The 14,967-nt window shown below is 40.2% G+C and overlaps 1 protein-coding gene across 1 annotated transcript in view; it reads left to right on the forward strand.

The window, feature by feature from the left end:
- Positions 1–1,413: 1,413 nt before the first annotated feature.
- LOC103139682 (roundabout homolog 2-like) overlaps positions 1,414–14,967 on the forward strand; it is a 73,460-nt gene continuing 59,906 nt past the window's right edge. Inside the window, exons 1-2 of the mRNA XM_016672621.1 lie at positions 1,414–1,730; positions 1,978–2,066. Of these exons, the coding sequence (XP_016528107.1) occupies positions 1,702–1,730; positions 1,978–2,066 (118 nt within the window). The 5' untranslated portion in view covers positions 1,414–1,701. The remainder of the gene's footprint in view (positions 1,731–1,977; positions 2,067–14,967) is intronic.

Consider the following 14,967-nt stretch of genomic DNA (forward strand, 5'->3'; position numbering starts at 1 on the left):
AGCCATTGTGGCCCTTAATAAGGTCAACACCTTGGCTGAAAGGGAAATTGACGGCATTGTGAGCCTCTGTCTTTGTGTCACGCCACCCAGCAACATCTGGACTCCACTTCTGTCGCCCAATTTTCACTCTTATTCAATGAGACAAAGGAGGGCAGGCATCTGACCATCCCAGTTGCTCTCCATCACGCCGGACTCCGGCGGCCTGACGTGAGCACAATGACGGGGAGGCAGGAAGCCACTGCTGAGAGGAACCAGAGCGGTCAGTGTTTTAAGAGGAGGGTGGGGTGGAGAGAGACAGTGAAACAACGCTTACTTCCTCAGGGGAGCTGTTTATGTCCACAACTAGCGGGGAGAGAAAGGAAGCCCTCTCCAGGCAGAGAAAAGATGCCTTAGGGGCAGATTGTTGGAAGAAGTGGGTGTGAATTGTGAAACAACAGTTGCGGGTTAAAGAAATCAACACAGAATTAGAGACTGAACACTAAACAGCGGGAGCGAGACCAAGCGGAGTGCGGAGAACGGAAAAGAAGTTAGTACGCTGACTCTCTCCATTAGCATCGACGGCAGCGATAAAACAGAAAACGATTATAGCTGCTTATGTGCTGCTGCTAATTAGGAATGAGTAATAATACCAGCTCTTGAGGTGCCACTTTGAATTATGCAACACAAACTCATGAGTGGGATTTTGGGGGCGGGAGGAAAGGAAAAACTGTAGTAGGAAATTAAAATACACAGAATAAAATCAGCTTTGATATTAAAACGAAACCCTTTGTCCCTTACCTTCTGAGAAACTTTTGCAGCAACTCTCACAGTTCTGGCAGGATATCTGACCACTGTTCTCATCAGAAAGAGCAAAGTTCATTTAAACTGGCAAGTTGCCTGGCATAGACCAAGCCTTTAAACATGGTCCCTAAGTTTTCAATAGACGCATTGAACATTTTTTTATATGATCTTGGCCTGAAATTAATCAGACGGTGGGTCATGCTGTCAAATTTTGTTTTTTGTTCAAGCTTACAGCATGCTGAGGTGAGAGGAATGTTTGCTTAGTGCAACATGACATTAAGTAATGTTACTCTGCAATATCAGTCACTATCTGCTTTTCCGTTAACCATAGAATTGTGCAAATTGAAATAACGAAAAGAAATTAGCTTCATGGAAAAATATAAATAAAAAAAAAAAGTTTGGATAAAAACTATTGGCGCTAGGATGAGGTGGTTTTTCTGCCTTGTAGATGTATTTCAATAATATAAAAAAAATGTAATTCTATTAGCAATATGTTTTATTCTTATGTCCAACTCTGCTGCCTTTGAAATGAAGCTGTTCCTCAAACAGCATTTGAACGATGACCAAATCATCAAAATCCACGGTTCTCCTGTGTCGCCAGGACCCCTCTCTTTCGGAGCTGCCTCGTTGTGTCTGTCTCTTTAAAGCGCTCAGTCCTGGAGGTTGGGGAGGATTTGTTGCGGATAGCTGGGAGTGCGCTGCTCCCCTCGGAGCGTGTTCGCTCAACCTGCAGCTGGCCGGAGCAGAGCGCATAAAGAGCGGGGGTTCGGGGGAAGACGAGGAGGAGGAGGAGGAGGAGGAGATCCTGTCTTCTCTCTTACAACCGGACCTCTATCAGAGATTAGTCTCAATGTTATTTTGGCTCTCGGAAGCGGCAGAGGAGGAGCATCCTTACAAGAAAGTCGGTGCTGGTGTGTGGCCATGCGGGAGCGGAGAAGTGATGCTGCTGAGTTTAGTTATTAGGTTGCTCCTCTGGGGCGATGTTGCCTCTGCTGCTGCTGCTGCTGCTGCTGCTGACCCCGCAGCTGACTTAGGTTGCTGTGAGTGATATCAAAGTTTTTCGGGGTTATTTTTTATTTTATTTTTTATTTTTTTACACGCTTGAAATATTCCAGCTGAATCTCTGTCTGCAAATTTGTCGCTTTTTCCTTCTTTTTTCCTTTTTTTTTAACCTACTCATTACTTCAATGACTGAAGATTCCCAGGGATCTGGATCCAGAAGAGTGTGGAGATGAACTTTGAAAATTTCCTGCTTGTGATTATTTCAATCGTCACCATCACTTCAGGTAAATATTTTATGTAGAAAATACTCTATTTTCTTTCTCTCTCTCTCTCTCTCTCTCTCTTTCTCTCTCTCTCTCTCACACACACACACACAAACACACACACACTCACATACACAGGAGCAGTCACAGCCCATATGGCGTGACGCGCCTCATAGTACAGGCTGGGTGACATGTCTTATCGTGTTTTCTGTCTCTCCAGATGGATGTAAATGTTGTGTTTAGCAGCGTTTTTCCAACGCTTTCCCCTGACAGCTGCGGGAGCTGAGCGCATCCTCCCCACTCAAACGGATCAGAAAAAGAGAAAATGTCACACATGAATTCATTTGTATAATGCAGAAATGCAGCTAGTGAATGCCAAGCAAATTAACATTTTGAACAGCGAAGTTGGCCCTTAAGAAGAAGAAGAAAAAAAAGTGAAACAGTTTAGCTCTCCCCTCAGTGCAGATGTGCGTAAATTGTCTGTGGCACTGACCAAAAAAAAAAAAAAAAAGAAATTCTCCCCCACCCTCTTGATAGTGTATGGAAATACACTATTAAAATGCATTTAAAAGCTCATTTTTGGTTGCCTTCCACTAGGAGATTAAACGTTTTAACCATTGCTTTAATAAGAGCTTTAAAATCCAAGCCTTAATCCAAATGCAAAATGAAAAAAAAACAAAAACAAAAAAACAATCCAAAAGATTGGAGTTGTTGTGTTTGTGTGTGTGTGTGTGTGTGTGTGTGTGTGTGTGTGTGTGTGTATTCTCAAATTATGCACAATACTGTGTTTTGGTTTCAGCTGAAAATGTATTTAAACCACTTTAGCTGGATTAGTCGGTTTGTACAAAATTCCCAGTCAAAGCGTTCCTCCGTTTTTAAGCCGTTTTATAGAAATGCCGGAGAATGTGCTGGTGATCAGAGTTTTCAATGGATTCTTGCCACTTCACAACATGCTGCTGCACATTGTTGAGCAGCTGGCTGAAAGAAGACTTTGCTTAAAATAAAAAAAACGTTAAGTAGCAACTGACTAATTAACCTACTTATACTAGCTTGTAATATTTGCGCTCAGTGGATATTATGAACTTTATGACATGTTACAATGTTATTTCCTTATCAGTGTTGTTTTGATTCTGTTATACATGTTTGAGAAATTCCTTGAATTTCCCAGGGCAACCATTTGGGGGTTGCTTAAACACTTACTCCCATAAAGCCCCGCCTGTTTTCATAAAGCTCTTCCTTGGAGCTCCAGTTTCATGGAGCAGCTCTCCCCTTGTGATTTTCCCATTCAGTTCCTTCAGACTAGCGGTAGCAGTTAGCATGGTGAAACTGCACGACTGTTGAGCTTCGCATACAAACTGCTTCTCAGTGAAACGTAAGGACGTTGTTGTAAACAGGATATCTGAAAGGCTTTGACGGCAGAGTGTGGGAAAGAGCAGGAGCTTCTTAAAGAGACAGAGGTCAGTTTCAAGACGTTACATTTTTTTAAAGTCATGTTTGATATATATATATATATATATATATATATATATATATATATATATAGCACTTTTATAGCAACTGAAGGCAACAAAATTACTTGATTGTGCTTAAAATTGACATGTGGCTGGAAAATACGTAATGCTGCCCCATTAAGGAGAAGATTGGACAAAATCTATAATAACCAGTTAAAATAAGCAACTATACATGCTGATTATACATGCTAAGCAGCAATAGAGAAATTGTTCAGGGTGCAACTAATATATAAGGCAGGTTTTTTTTTTTGTGGTACAGGACTCGCTCTGGTTGGTGAGTCAAACACTGCAGTTATCTGTTTATTCGTCATACAGATTTTTACCCTTTTGCTATAGTGGAAGTTTCTTTAAACCACTGGCATCTACGTCATATAGGATGTAGATACCAGTCTACATCCTACATGGGTTGTTCTTGTTTTTGAAAAAGTTACCATTTTAGAACTGGTATTCAGTCGTTTAAATATATCTAAGGATCAGGAAACACACAACTGTAAAACTAATGGAATGTCACCCCGTTACTCCTGTTGGGTCACCCTGCTTTTGAAAGAGCTGAAAGCAGACTCTACCAGAACAGATAGCCCAGCTAATTAAACAGCACTTTAAAACATTATTTTTGTCTTTATTTGAATCACATAGCTCTGACTAAACCAGTCACATGACAGCAACTCGATGCTTTTAGGCACCTACACTAGATGTTGTGAAGACACAACTTGCTGAAAAACGATGCAGACAGGCAGGTCTGAGCATTTCAGAATCTGAAGGTCCAATGCTCAACTCTCCATTGTATTTACAGAAAATGGTCCAAAGCAAGACAATATATCCAGTAAAAATCAGATGTGTGGAAGAAAAAGAACAAGCAGGATGAAATGAGAAGGTAGATAGAAGGGCTACTACAGCTCAGTTAACTGCTTCTTACAACCAGCTTATGCAGAATATCATCCCTGAAATCACAACATGGGGAGCGATTGTGCATCGTTTAAATGCGACCGCCTACCAAAGTGTTGTCCATCTCCATGGCCATGGTAGTGCTTAAAAATAAAGTCAGATTGTTTTTATACCAAATCCTATTTCCAATTTGAACATCTCATTTTTCTTTGTGTTTTTTCCCCTATTAAATACAAATGCCCAAACATATGTTAAAAAACTGCCTTTTCTTTAAGTGAGTTGACCTGAATTCAAAGTCGAAATACATACAAGCTGTAAAACACAAGATGGTAGATTTTGGGTGGGTTAACGTCACACTGGAAACCCAAGAAGTGCAGCAATGGAAAAAGAAAAAAAAAAATCCAGATTTTTTTTTAAAAAAAGAAGCAATCTTCAACAAGAAGATTCAATTAAATTGATAAAATCGAGTTATCACCCCGCCCTACTTTATGGTGACCGACCACCATCTTCCATTGCCTACATTGAGCAGGATAATGTCATAAAGCTCAAATTATCTCAAAATCCCACAGTGGGATGCTGTCATGGCCCAAACTTGGAGTTTTTTTTATTTGTTTGTTTTTTTTTATTTTTATTTCCCCAGCTAAAAATCTAGACATTGTCAAATCTATATCATGAAAGCTTAATGTGGTTCTAGCATCGGTGTACCTGATAACAATAAAGTGGCCGGTAATCCTCCACCAGCCGAGCAGGTTCAGAGGTGTATTGCTGTTGTCCATCACTCTCAGGGTTAAATCTGCATTATCTCCTAACATTCAAGCACTTTTAACACCCTTTGCCTTCTGCCTACATCCATTAATCTGGAGTGGCAATCACCTCTGTTGCTGCGCTTGTTCGCGTCCGTAATGTGTGTAATTTGCACGGAGCACTTGAACGGAGACGATTCGCACCGACTTCGAGACCTCTGTTAGGAAGCAGAGGAGACGGTGGCAGATATTATCCGGCGTAACAAGATGGGACTTTGTTTAAGTTAGTGTTCTGCCAATCAGCCTGCTCTGCACGAGTCAACAAACTTTCCCCTCCAAACAGTTTTCCAAAAATAATAAAAAATGCTTTGTGATTGTAAGGAAAACAAAAAAATCAACACGGCAGCTCAGCTATTTTTTCATTCGCACACAAATACATATCTCATTTAATTCTAATTGAAGTGTGGTTTTGCTTGAGCTGTGTTCAGATCCAGCATATATAAGGAAGTTGGTGTTTTGTGTCCTTTCTCTCCCTGTGGTGACCTGCTAAACATACAGCTCTGCTTTTTGAAAAACTACCTCAGACGATTCTGCTTAGTCGTCCAACGTGCCTCATCATTGAGTCACGTTGCCCGTATGTAGACGTAGGCTCACTCCCCCCCCACCCTTCCTCCACTTTCTGGTACAGTGGGTTGATGATTTCATTTAGAAGATGAGATGATAGACGAGGAGGACGGTTACGTTTAAACAACTAGGGGCTGATGCCAGAATGAATCAAACTTAGCTTTCTCCCCCCTTGTAAAAATGAAGTTTGCTGCTTCAAATTAATGCCCCTTCCCTCCCTTCCCCGCAGAGATTACTTGGCAATGTCACGAGAAGTCTTTGAATATTTCTTTTTTTTTTTTTTTTTTGGCCTTTTCAAATATGTAAATGAGCTGAAATTGAAAAAGACGCGGAGAAATCTCAGCAGACAGCCACCATCCCCACAGGCGCGCTGCCAGCCTTCTGCTCCTCGTTTCACTTGCGTGTAAAGTTGGACTTTGAGCTTTCTCTAAGTAGTTGTTGTTGTTTTTTTGTTGTTTTTTTCCTCACAGATAAGAAGCTGAGCTCAGACGGGTCTACTTTCTTGTTTCTGGCTTACCCTGATCCTGGCAGTCGCTGAAAGGCGAAGAGATCTGAAACAAAAGCAAAAAAAAAACAACTCTCTCTCTTCTCGCGGCTCTCATGTTTTCACGCATTAGCGTGACGGAGTGCGCTCAGACCCTCCAGGGAGGAGATGGGGGTTAATATTTGTAAATACTAATTAATGAAATGCTCCCACAATCCCTTGCTCCTGCCCCTCGTTATGTAACGCCACAGCTAGGAGCCGGAGAATGGCCTGAATCAAAACGGGTCTGGAAGACATGATCTCAGTCTCTCTTGTAGCTCTTAGCCTACTTATGCTGAGTGTTCAATGAGGCAGACACGAAGAGACGCCGCAAGCAAACATGTGGGTGTGTGTCAGAGTTTTACAATTAGGACCAATGCGATAACTTGTCTATCAGTGGAGCGGAGACGCTAATGGGCTTTTATTCAGCTGAGACGCCACTTTTTCCCCGAAATACTACTTCTACTTTTTTTTCCCCCCTGAATAAATACGGGAATTCTTACAGATGAGATTCAATTATTACTGTCTGAGCATTTAATCTTCACAACAGACGTAATGAGCTCAAAGTTAGCTAAAAATACTTTCACTACAGATTCTTCCAACACAATTTGAAAGAGAAGGAAAGAACCTGCAAATCTCAGCAAGCACATCTTTGGCACAAGAGTGGCACACTTTAGTAAACGTACCATTGTATTACAGTATTTATGCAACTGTTTAAAAAGGATGAAGTGCAGCAGCCTTGCTTTAGCTAGCTGTTACACAATGCAAAGCAACAGGTGGGGGAGGGAATGCTGCTGTACCCTGCAAACAAGCAGAGAAAACTCAAGTCGCAGTCGCACTTCTATGGCATTTCAACAAAAGCAAAACTAAGTCAAAGGAACCATATGATAAAACCTTTGAAGACCGTGGTATATTTTGACACCTGAAGCCGTTTTAAGTGTGCAGAAATCATCACTTTAAGCAAACAAGTATAAGACAGAGCGATAATTTGGAGCGATGAACCGACAGGTAATTCAAGTGGCAGGTTTTGATAAGAGGGTAAGAGATGTAAATTGTTCAATGCGGAGGTTTTTATTTGCTTATTTCCCCTTCCCACCACTGGGAAATCAACACCTGCTTGTGCTGTCAGAGTTCCTGTATATTTTTCGGATCAATATTATTTCAAGACAATTTTTCGCAAAGTTATCTGTGAATAAAATACATCGCTCAGGCTTTAAATAATTAACCAACATAAACCACCGTCTGAAAGAAGAAAAGAAAGACAGGCCAGATGATAGATGCATGAACATTGTTCTGCATTGTCGTCCACTTCCAGCATTTGGTTCAGACCAGTGTTTTTTTAGGTGGACTAGAGTTTTGCTCCTCTGATCCACAGCAATTTTCAGTTGCACATTTACAACTCCCCCCAAACGTACCAGGCTTTCAGAACAAGCAAATGTTTGATTCAGTCAGACTCGTGAGAATGAAAAGTTGTTTGCTTGTTTAAACTTTAGCTATACAACACAATTTATTTTTATTATTTTTTATTTTTTTTATTTTTTAGAAAGGAGAACTTCAAGATGCACAAGTCTCATCCTGTGATTGGCCGGTGCAGGCCGTTACTCTGATTCATGTCACGTACTCTTGTGTAAGTTGCATCTTAAGGCGCATGGGTCTTTTATGTTTGAGAGAAAATGGACTTTCAAATGGATCAAAAGAGGAAAGAAGTCTAGAGAATGACACTCTGATTACATGCTGCACCTCAGACCAACCGGGTACCAGACAATACAGACACTGCAGACTCCTCCGCAGAGTCACCCATTGGTACTCCTCTATTTCGTAAGAGAAGAAAATCTCTGATCAAAGTCCAAGACCCCATAATGTATCAATATCCTGTGACTTTATTTCACAGATTGTAGGAATTTTTTGGATTTAATTTTACCTTCTTTTGGGGGTGAATAGCAAAAAATGTATAGCATAAAGTGCACAGCTTCTGTTTTAGCAAGTTTCAGTTCGCTGGTTGTTTTACAACTTATTTTTGACTTTCCAATAATTTGCTCTTTAATCATTTTAATTTGCTTTTGCTTTGCCGTTGCGAGACTCTCCGATTTCTTTTACAGTTGCCTTAAATGAATGGGAAGAAAACTACACAATGTGCCAGATATTTGAGAATGAATATTGGTAGCTGGTGTTTTTACATTATTTAGAAGCGCACAAAAGAAAATTAAGTCACTGTTTTTATTTATTTTTTTTTTTATTCCTCGCTGGAATGAAAATGACTGTAGAGCTTAGTGTATTTGTATTTTAGAAGCACTTTCCACTCCAACATGTTCGTTTTCTCTCCAGATGGCCTTGAGAGTGGAGAGTGGGGCGCATTCTCATTCATCAGACTCTTTTGGTCTGCTTGGCAGCTCAAGGTTTGCTGCCATTCACTCTTATGGCTCATCATGACTCTGTTTTGCTCCTGGACGTTATCCTGTGTAAAAGCTCTTCATGGACTCGTCCTCGCTGACAGAACAGCACAGAAATGAAGTGTCTTTTGTCTGCAGGAGCTTAACAAGGACTTCTGTACTTGAGAGTTTAATACAAGGGCGCCGTTTAGTGGATGTCTTTTAACGGCAAAGCTCCTAGCTTAGTTAAAATGGTCACTGTTATGCTGAATTCTTTGAAATTCAGGAGAGTTCAGTAAAAATGTCCTAAATCGTACCTTACAGCCATAAAGCTCAAAAAAGGTTTCAAAAATTGAGCAGAAATAAACAGTAGTTGATCTTTTATTTTGTTTTTCGAAGCAGATAAGAAGCTTTAAAATACATTTTTTGACAATAGAAAAGCCTTTAAAAACAATGTCTCTCTTAAAAACATAGAGGAAGTTAGAATCAAAAGTATTCACCCCTCCTTCATTTAAAAAAAATTATGTTGCAAATGTTATTGTAGAGTAATTTGACATTACTCTAATATTAAATTGAGTTTAAAGTAGTGAGAAGGAAGACATGTTTGTAGACATTTTATGGTTTATAAAAATGTACTTAAGTATTAACAAACCTTTACAATCACCTAAATTTCAGCTGTAGTGCATCCAACAACATGCTGGTGTCTCCACTATTCAAAAATTGAAGAAGTTGGGAACCATTAGGACCCTCTTCAGGTCTGACTTGTCAACCAAACTGAGTTTTTAGGGATAAAGTACCTTAGTCAGAGAGGTGGCCAAGAACGCAGAGCTCCTGTGTTCCCATGTGGAGATGGCAGAACCATCCAGAAGGTTAGCTATTGATAACACACTCCATTTATAAAGTTTTTATGTTAGAGCGGCCAGACAGAAACCAAAAGACACTTGGCAAGTTGCTAGAATATTGTCCAAAAGCACCTTAGACATAGTGAGAAGAAGAAAATAACTAAATTATTTTTGTCTGACGTATGTGAAATACAACTTTTTGTCCAAAACTCCAAGTATAATCTTTTTTTTTAAATCAGGAACTGATCAGTCTTACAGAGTTTGAGTAGTGTCAAAGACGATGTTATCATACGTGAGCAAACAGGCTGATTATGTGGAGAAATGTGAGATTTGCACAACCTGGAAACATCACTAATACATTTGTTAAGTCTCCAAAGTATTAATCTCAGAAAACGTTTCTTCTCCTCACTTCATAAGTCACCGTATATCTATTGAACTCAAATTCAAGCCGCAGACTTTGCAGTCACTACGTTGTTTTGGGTGGACGGTGTGTTGTTCGTATTTCTCCAAACTGAACTCTCTCACTCTTGGCTGCCTTCCACTCACATATTTTCCCTCCTACATTTCGACATATTTGTCGCCTCTATTCATGCAAGTAAATATTAGAACAGAAAGCAAGAAAGCCTGACGGCAATTGAAAAAGTTGTAAAATTTATAATATATGCCCTTTAAGTGGCACTTTGGGAGTCATATTCCATCAATGTCCTTCCCTGCCTGTTCATCCCTTGTAAACTTAAAAAAAAATCATTTCACAGCAGAATGCACAGATTCAATTTTTTATTTTTTTTCCCCCCCAGACAAAACAAAGTCAAACTCCAAATTCCCATTTGCCCTCGGATATCTCCGAGGAGGCCCGACGCGGGCTCTAATGGGCCGTGCTCATGATCCAACTAAACACACACCTTCACGGAGATCTCCATCGTCGCCTGTGACACTTGCAGGGTTGACGGAGTTTCTTTCTTAGCTGAAAGGTGCTTTCAAGTGCAGCACCACAATCATCCTGTCATGAACCGAATATTACTGTGAAAATATTCCCTCTCACAAAGAAAATGTGTTTCTGCCGAGCGCAAAGTGGCGTGGACTGCTCACTGATTGCACACATTTCACAGGGAGCAGGTTGTTGATTGTCACTTTTGGTCAGCTTGGAGCTGTTTGTAATTCGTTTTTTTTCTTTCTCCCCTTCTTGTTCTTTTTCTTGTTCTTGTTCTTCTTCTCCTCCTTCTTCTTCTTCTGTTTTCTTTACAATGCACCCCATTGTGCCTATAGTAATGATCGCTGTATTTGTAGTAAATGCCTATTGACTCATTCATGATTACGAGTAAGAAAAAAAAGTTTTCTCTTGTATATTAGACCGCTTTTGCATTTTCACAGCTTTTGATTTTTTTTTTCACAGGATGCTTATAGTCTCCTTCAGCTCATCAGAGATAATTGAAGCAGAAAAAAAAATTAGACATGGTAATATACCTGCTCTTCAAGCTGACTGAAATCAACAAGGATTTCTCGTTGTTTGCCCACACATGCAGCTGAACATTGCAGCAGAATGGAGCTTCAGCCACAGCAGCTAGAGGTGTGGATGTAAAAAAAAAAAAAAAAATGCTGGTATTAATCATAATTATGTGTAATTATTCTGTTGCCCTTCATTGATGTCTGTTGATGCTTAAGGGAATGTAACTCACATATTTAGGATAACTCGTTTAAAGGAAAGTCAAAGATCGGTTTTAATGATAAAGCGGCCGAGAATTATCGACTGGACCTAAACACAACTCCGAGTTGGTAGAAGATGGACGATCTCATTTGTGCAAACCATTTACTTTTGCAGAAAAATTATCATAAACTACTGAAACCTTGTGTATAATTTAAGTTTATCTGCATGACTACAACAAATATAACAGCACAGTCATACAGAAAAGACTCCAAGTCCAGACTTGGAGTCAAGTCTGGACTTGACTCCAATAAGTCAAGTCCAGACTTGACTTATTTAGTCAAGTCTCATTACGTGATAAATCTTAGTTCGGGGATCAATCTGATTTTAGTCATGCATAAAGTCAGCTCTTCAGGAAGTGTTTGATCAGTGATTCTAAGTTTGTCCAACTGGAGTTGTGCTGAACATCCTGTTAATACGGACAAGAAATCTTCTGCTGTACTCAGATTTTGGGTTGCATGAAATGCACGTAGCTTTATCTATGGGTGTTTCCACACTTGCTGCTGCGGTAGACTCGTTTTGCTACATTTTCAGCTGCTGTGGTTCGTTTTCACACAAAACCAGTTGAAAAAAATTGTTCCCTCCCCTCACCTGTGGTGGCGCTACATCAAAAACTACTGAAAGAAACAATGCACAGAATCTCTGAGGAAGACGAATGCTCAACTTCCTTCTTCAGAAAATTTAAACAAAAATGGAGTGGCATCAGATTTTAGACGCTGTAGGATTTCTCTTTTGTCCTTTTGCTAGTGTTATAGACTCATCTTGCGTTTGTTTTGGTTGCAATTACCCAGAATGCCCTTTGTGTTTATTCGCTTCCTGCTTTTGGAGCGGTCTTCTGTCCACTTGCATCCATATTTGCATTCGAAGTGTGCCAGAGTTCACTATAAGCAAACTGAACTCTAGGTTTTTAGGCGGACCAAAGTTGGATTGCGCATTCCCACCTCCCCACATAAATCCGACTTTCTAGAAAAATGGACTAGAGTTCGACTAAAGTGGACTAAACAGGGCTGGTGTGAATTCACCCTTGGATTTCTAAAGATATATCTTGACTAGCTGTAGCATTCAGTAAAGCTGCGTCTTGCTTCTGCTGATGACGTTTCAATGGAAAGCAGTTTGTTGAAGACTTAAATGAATGTTCCAATGTTTCCTCTATTTATATCCACTGTTGATCATTCAACTCTATGCATTTTTCAATGTGATTCCTCCTTTTTATGTGTGGATAAAACCTGGAGAAAGTTGCTTTAGTAAGCAGCTAAACTTAGATCTTTGCTTCTACCGTAACATAATTTAATAGCTAGCGTTTGTTTAGCCTTTCCAGAGACGATTTGTTTTTTTGAGCAGACGCCAAAGCAGGTCGAATAAACACCGACAAGAATTTCAAACATTTTCTGTTTCACTGTGAAAGGTACAAGGTGAAAAACACTTTTCCTTTGATAAGCATTAAAAATAAAAATAACGTGTACCAAAACTCTTTGTAAGTCTTTGCACATGAAAACTGGCAGTGATTTTTAAAAACCACCCACCAATATCTGATTATCTAAACGATTACGGTTTAATTTTAGGACTGCGTCTGAAGTCAGGGTCACTTACTCATATACTGCCTCTGTTCTTAGAATAATGGTGTGAACCACAGTGAATAAATGCCAGGCAACTGTGTTATTGAAATGTTTGCTGATCTAGAACACCTCCCTCAAGAGACGTGCACAGTGAGGAACCGGAACGTTTCACTCATTTTACTGTAAGAGATGTGCCGCGTTTAGTCGTGACGGATATTTCCAGTCGCAGTGAGTTGGAAAGGAGCTGCAGCACAGAAAGTGCTGCGTGACTTTGGAGAATGTCGGTGGGAGGAAAACGACCTCTCGGACTTGGCATAAAGATCTAAAATTTAAAACTGAGCCCTCGGGAGTATCCCTGAGCTGTGCTGTCATTGACTCCGACATGGCAGCCAAACTGTGTTCGCCTCATGATTCATAAGTGACCCAAAATACATGTTTCGCCCCCACCACCATCCTCCTCCCGTCCTCCCCTAAATGAGCAGGAAGTACATTTTTTCCGAGTGTCACAATGGCTGTGAAATGACGCTTTGTGTTGGCTGAAAGTGACCCATTTGCTCCAGTTACATTGGGAAGGTCTAGAAAAGCGGTATGAATATTTCATCCTGTCCCGTTCCAGCGTGCTCTGGCGGCTGCAGTCGAGCACACAGGCTCCATTGAGTCAACATTACAAAAATTGGAGTGACATTCATGTGGCGCATGGAGGAAAAAGTTTGTTTGTATGTGTGTGTTTGCACACTCTTGCTTCGTACCTTTTCAAAATGACTGAGGTGACTTTTCAAAAACTGACAGCCCATTTTAGGAAAAAAAAAACCCCCAAAAAGTTCCTGTGTGGAAGGTTTAGACAACCAGGATGAATATTTCATTAGTGTGTGCTCTGCTGCATTCTGGTACTCCTCACTTCATGTAATCAACATTAGAAAAGCAAAAGTGCTCGTACAACTGAACATGCTAGCTTAGTCCAGATTGGTTGACAATGCATTTGGTACGTTAGAGGATGTGAACGTGTTGAAGGGAAGATGCTGCTCAGATAAGAATTTCTTACTAACAATTCCTTGATTGCCCATCTACATTTTTCAATGTAGCTGTGGGTGTGTTTTGGTTGGTTGCTCCTGCTGAGTATTAAGTGTTTTGTGACATCTACTACATTTTTATTATCAGAGAGATGTGTGGTGTAACTTTTCGATTGGTTTTTCTTTTACTAAGAACTAAAATATCGATTTATCAGTGCATTGCAACATCGATTTGGAAAACCCTGTGAATCGTTTGTATCCCCTGACCAATGGGTTTGCAGGATCGTGAGCAGCACTTTCCAGAGCCTAACCATATTTCCATGTGAAGTCGTTGTTGTTGTCTTCTTCTTCTTGAGTTTATTGTCGGTTGGCAAACAGCTATTTGGTGTGCATTACCACCACCTACTGGTGGGGAGAGTCGTTAGAACTGCACTGTTGTTCAAATATACTGAAGAATGATGTGAATTATCTCAACTTTCACAAGAAAATCAGTAATCATTGACATTTACATACACTTCACTTCAATTTAAATACAGTACTTCATGTCACTACTGTTTTATTTTTAGATGTTTTAGTGCTTAACACTTTTGTTTTAGAAACATTTATCGAATGGGGGTTTTGTGTTTTGTAAAATCCTCTTTAGTACATTTTCTTGCTGTGCAATTTAATTTGTGTTAATGTTTTATAATGCTAGAGGCTTGTTTGATGGCTGTCTTGACATCCTTTTAGCTATATTTGATGCGTCGTCTCCTGTCAGTCTACGTAAGCGGGGCTCCATACCATCCCTGCACGACACTCTAATAAATAAATCAAATCTACATATATACATATATATGTTCAGATGTGCCAAGTACAGCAGCGTCACATCCACGTTGCTGAAATCCCGTAATGATATCTCTGAAGATAATCTCTCAGGTTGCCAATTTAGACTCGTCTGCTCCTGTTAAACACGGTGTGTTTTTACACCAGGATGCCCTGAAGGTGCTATAGAACATTTTAATGGCTCGATTAGTATTCATCCGCGGCCCGCGCCGCTGTTTCAAGCTGTAATGCTTTGTGACCCAGGAGTGTCAGCTGCGAGCACTTAGATCGCTCTTTAGATGTTTACCTCGGGTTTCTGCCTCGGTGGTGACTGCCGGCCTGCCTGGATCAAATCG

Source organism: Poecilia formosa, unplaced genomic scaffold, assembly GCF_000485575.1.
Source record: "Poecilia formosa unplaced genomic scaffold, Poecilia_formosa-5.1.2 Scaffold63, whole genome shotgun sequence".
In the NCBI taxonomy this organism is placed as follows: Eukaryota; Metazoa; Chordata; class Actinopteri; order Cyprinodontiformes; family Poeciliidae; genus Poecilia; species Poecilia formosa.